Below are 5265 nucleotides of genomic sequence, written 5' to 3'. Positions count from 1 at the left end.
TGCATTGCTGCTGCCTGTTTCTATTCAGTTTTAGCTTGGATGAACTGGGACAACGGCATCAGTAGTTGATCACTTAAAAAAGATCGCTGAAACTACTCTCTCCTTTCCAAAATTATGTTACATATAATATCTGGTTAAAGTCAAACTTTGTAAAGTTTGACCAATTATAGAGAAAAAATATCGACTTCTATAATATATAATCAATATCAATATTATTAGAATAATGGTGAATCATATACATTTTATATTGTAGATGTTGGCAATTTTTACTATAGTAGTTGGTCAAACTTTATAAATTTTGATTTTGACTAAAAATTACATGCAACATGTTTTGGGAAGGGAGTATGTCATATGGAATGTAGTGCCTTCCAATAATCTTGAGGGCACCCTCTTTCAATGATATAAATACTGAAGTGTCAAATTCATGGAGCCAGAAACATAAAAAGAACCACGCCATAACATTCACCCGAAATCAACACCATAGAAAGAAAAACACTAGTACAACAATCACCCAAAATGAACACACGCGCCGGCGTACACACGCACAGAGCAGCAGAGGTGATCGACTGCAGGACTAACATTACCGCAGTTCTTCGTAACAATAGGTCACGGTGGTACAAGTTATTCTTTTCGAAAATCGTTGATGTGCATAACAAGAAGTATCCCGTTCCATGCGTGCAAGAAGATCGACAAGTCAGAGCGGACTGTTGGAGAGCCAGCTGGACACCATGGCCAAGCACTGCTTGGGCTTGTACTCCGGAGCTGTGTGACCAGCGCCCTGATCAAACAAATAAACACAGCACTTTCTTCACATTGCAACCACTGGCCATTGGCATTGGCATATGGCAATCAAAATAGAGTAATAAAGAACTCAAACTAGCATTATGTACCTTGACTGTTGCAAAGGTGATGTTATTGAAATACACCGTCGCAAACCTGCACCAGAATCAAATGAGGACCAGAGGAATCACATACTATTAACAAAGAACTTTCAGGCTCGAACTTACCCTGCAACTTGTCCGGTGACATACCACGGCCTCCACTCATCCACGACGGCGCCGAGTGACCGGATCCACGCCTGGGTGCCGATGAAAGGCACGGTCATGTCGTGATCCCCACTGTAAATCAGACTCCGGTATCCTCTGCTGGTGACACTTCGGTGATACTCCAAACTGCTCCATATGTCAGTGGTGTATGGCATGCCGTGGTTGCATCTCAACCACAAAGGAACCGTTTCCTATATTGGTCATATACTTGACTTAATTTTTGTAATTAGGATCCTGAATCAGCACTGTTTTTTATTCAAGCAATGTATTTACCGTGTGGACACCCAGAGCCTCTCTTACCGCCCTGTCATTTGCCCATATACTGGACATGGTGTATCCTGTATCCTGCAGTAATTATTATACAATGAGTGGAAAATGCAATGTTATATCATAATAACATGGTCATTTTATCAAACAATACAATATCAGAAAACAAATTTGGTATTTCCTATTCACTGACTCTGCACTCTGAAGAAATATCAGACAAGGGAAGCTGTCCACTGTTGTAGTCAAGCAGCATCCTGTCGCCACTTGAATTTCCATCGTATTCGGAGCATTCAGGTTCTAGAATGTGATGTGTGTTTATGCCCTTCAAACACTACACTTCGAAGAAGAAAAACATCATGAATAGTTGAGATTTACAAAAATAGCTTTGAATTCACTTTCTGCTGCAATTGTGTACCTTATCTATTGCATCAAGACAATTTGTGCACCGCATGTTTTGGGGCATACCGGTGACTGAGCTGCAACTTTCCCTGTATATCTGAAATTTAAGCACATATAAATGTTAATCATAAGATATGAATAGAATAACCCAACTCATTACTGCAATGCAACTCCCTGTACCACCTCATATTGTTCACCGGATATGAGACCCATCATATGGGCATATGGAACTTTGGCTGCCATATCGATCTTGATGTCCGTTAATGGGTTGCCGATGATGTAACCCTGAAGCAATATGTTTAGAATATTAGAATCTACTCATAACCCTTTTCCGGCAAGATACCTGGCTGAATGGATCACCTCTGGCAGCTCAATTTTCTATATTGTACAATAAATATTTCCAAAAAAATGATTACTTTGAAGAAAGTAAAAGGTACTGGCTGGAAGTGTGTCAAATTCAGGAGCACTTTGTGGAGGGAAACTGAAGAACAATGGAATAATCTCAAAATTCTAGTTGATTCAGTATGTTTACTGATAATCCTGACAGAGTTAGATGGAAATTTGGCAATCTGAATAGTTTCAAAGCCAGAAAATTATACTTGTAGTTCAAATCAGTTGACCTGGTCAATTGCTGATTCTTATGGAAAATAAAAATCCCCCTTGAAGATTTTTTTTTTGGCTCATGGTTAGACACATTATTTTGACCAAATATAATATGAGTCATAGAGGGTGGACATGGAATGATCAATGAGATTTATATTGTTAGAAGTAAATTGTTGATCATCTGAAGTTCACGTGTGCTTTGTGTAAACTAGTTTTGTAAGTGATCTTGTGTGCTTTTGGCCTTACTAGGCTGCCGGATAGCACACATGATCTAGCTGGGAGTCGTAGAGAGTGGCAGTGGAATGATCAATGAGACCTAGTTAGAAGTAAATTGTTGATCATCTGAAGTTCACGAGAGATTTTCCTCTGTCTCAGCGAAATCCGGTGCTCAGGGACAGTAGTGTGTAGGGTGGTTTGGAAAACCAGGAATGCAGCTTGTTTCAAGCAGCGATACCCTAGTGATTGTGATGTTGTAATCTTCAGTTTCTGTAGCTATCTCACTGATTGGGCCATCTGCCCATCTCTTAGAAAAGTCAAGCCAGAGACAAACTTGAAACCAGAGTGGGGAAGATGAAAAAGCTACCGGTAGAAGCATACTCACGGCAGCATGGCTGGGCAGGTACTATAGGTAGACTGACGAATTAAAGGTTTCAGTGTGCTTGTTTTGATTACACTTAATGTCATTTCACTGATATTATGCTTGATAGCAGCAAGACTATAGGTGATTTTGAACACATGGGGCTATAATAAATGGTTCCTACTTTCCACTTTGAACTCTTGGTCCATTTTGGTTCTCTTTCTGTTTCCAGTTTGTATTGTTGTAAAACTGGCGGTTTCTTTAATAAAAAAAAGTACCAAAAGGCTGCACCAAGATTAATTGTTCTACAAGACAAATGACTAAAAAGTGATTCACATATTTATTCAAATTGTAAAGCTGTTGCAGTAAAGGTCTGCCTGACCTTCAAATTAAGAAGCGGCCCGTCATCCGTTTCTATACCTGGAAAAGAGGCACGGAGTAGATCATGTGAAGAAATACTTTACAGTTGAATAGAAAGGTCAATCATTTGAGTAGATAGATTGTTATTATTCACGTTAAATTTTGCAAACTTTGCAGAGATAGCCAATAAAGTAAAGTCTACAAAATTTATAGGAATTACCCAATATTTTTAAAGAACAAGGAAGTTTTACCTCTAGCAATTCGAAAGGTTAGAGGTGGCACAATTAAGCCAGAATACGAATCTCCGGCAACGTAAAGTGGATTCAGTAAGAATTCTGAATGCTCCTCGTACCACTGCAGATGGGAAAAATAACGAGATAGGAGCCCTATCATCATAAGAGAATGTTTTTACACGTGGCAAACACTAGTAAAGTAGCAGGAGAACTCCGAAGATGGGAAGTCTCAGAAGCAGTATTATAAACAACACGATCGAATAAACCAAACTGAATAGAAGTGATAAGACGATATGTGATTGGACGGACCTTGGTAAGGAAGATGGCAATTTGGTTAATGGTTATGGTATCGGAGGACTTGTATCCATCATCTGTTGCAGCGTATGAAAAGCCAGCTCCAACAGGGGAATCCAGGAAGATTATATTGGCCACCTACTGATTAAATCGATGCAATGTAAAGATACAACTGGTATAAGAATATTTAAAAAGTTGCATATATATGCATGATGGTTGGTTAGTGACACTAGCCTTGGTCCAGGAATCTGGCCTGTGCACCAGCTCTGGCAGGCCATCGACATAGGAATGAGACTGGAAACTGAGAGGACCTGCAACATCACCAAAGTTATACTAACTTTTATAATATATGGACATCACGTCCTGATGGATATGGAGAATGCGTGCATGACGGTTGATCAGTTACCGATCTCATAGACGAGGCCGGAGAAGGCGGAGCACCCAGGGCCGCCGGTGAGCCAGAGCAAGACGGGATCCTCCGCCGGACTCCTCTCTGACTGAACGAAGTAATAGAAGAGGCGGACACCGTTGCCTTTGTCCACTTCCACGTAGCCTGTCTGCAGGGAGAAGGGGAGAGGTCCATGGTAGCCAGGGAGATGGCTCACCACCGTAGTATTCTGCTGCTGCTTCTCGCTCTGCACGATGACCACGAGGAGGAGGAAGCTCAGTCCCAGTGCCAAGCCATGGCTACTTGCCATTGTCTCCTCGTCTATAGCTAGCGGTTGGAGACTGGAGAGGAACAGGATGGATCAACTCAGTTCAGCTCAGTTGTATTTATAGGATGATCACCAGTGAGTCGACACCTTAATTAATTTCCTTAAACAGGAAACTTTCACTGTCATTGGCAGCGTGCTTCCTCTCCAGTTACATGGAGAATCAGATCTCTACACACGTCTTAATTCCAGAAGCCAGCACCGCTGTGCTCTTACTTGAGGCATTATAATAGTCCTAAATGAGCACCACGAAAGCAGTGTTAGATGGCACTAGTGTATGTCTTCTGATATCAGTAATTGGAGCCCAGCTGCTTCTCATGATCGCCAGAGAAAGAAGAACCCAGCTGGAACGTCCTCTACGCTGGAACGTCCAACTTCAACTCAATTGCCTTGCTGCTGCGATGGCTGGTATATTTTGCGAGAGAATCAGCAGCAGCAGCAAATTTGGGTTTGATGGGTGGACAAGTGAAGTGCATGTATGTGTAGAACAAGAAAACCCTGTCCAGAAAGGCACAGCTGCAAGTGTTTGATAGGAGTAGGTCCGTAGGCAATCAGCTTCAACACAAAGAGTTTCTCATGAAGTAGAGAGTGCACGTACTGAGGTTTTCCAACAACAATCCACATATGGAGTGATACGCAAAGACATTTGTACAAGATGCGATCAAAAAGCACCTGAAAGAGATCCCCATCAAGAATCATATTTGCTATTTTTGTGTAGTACATCCAACAGGACAACTTCTCAAGGGATGGTTGAAGATGAGCCATCAACTTCA

At 41.4% G+C, this 5265-nt stretch overlaps 1 protein-coding gene across 1 annotated transcript; it reads right to left on the bottom strand.

The window, feature by feature from the left end:
* Window positions 1-514: 514 nt before the first annotated feature.
* Window positions 515-4477, bottom strand: LOC124673489 (serine carboxypeptidase-like 17). The gene is made up of 12 exons (XM_047209562.1): window positions 4186-4477; window positions 4014-4090; window positions 3795-3917; window positions 3504-3606; window positions 3275-3312; window positions 1896-1997; window positions 1729-1809; window positions 1507-1644; window positions 1320-1391; window positions 1008-1237; window positions 891-936; window positions 515-778 (listed from the first exon to the last, which is right to left on the bottom strand). The coding sequence occupies exons 1-12, from the start codon at window positions 4475-4477 to the stop codon at window positions 695-697; spliced, it is 1386 nt and encodes a 461-aa protein (XP_047065518.1). The 3' UTR covers window positions 515-694.
* Between the last annotated feature and the right edge of the window lie 788 nt (window positions 4478-5265).

The sequence above is a fragment of the Lolium rigidum genome, chromosome 7 (genome assembly GCF_022539505.1).
Source record: "Lolium rigidum isolate FL_2022 chromosome 7, APGP_CSIRO_Lrig_0.1, whole genome shotgun sequence".
Lineage (NCBI taxonomy): Eukaryota > Viridiplantae > Streptophyta > Magnoliopsida > Poales > Poaceae > Lolium > Lolium rigidum.
The sequence above is the reverse complement of the archived record's forward strand: the minus strand, read 5'-3'. Positions and strand labels throughout refer to the sequence as shown.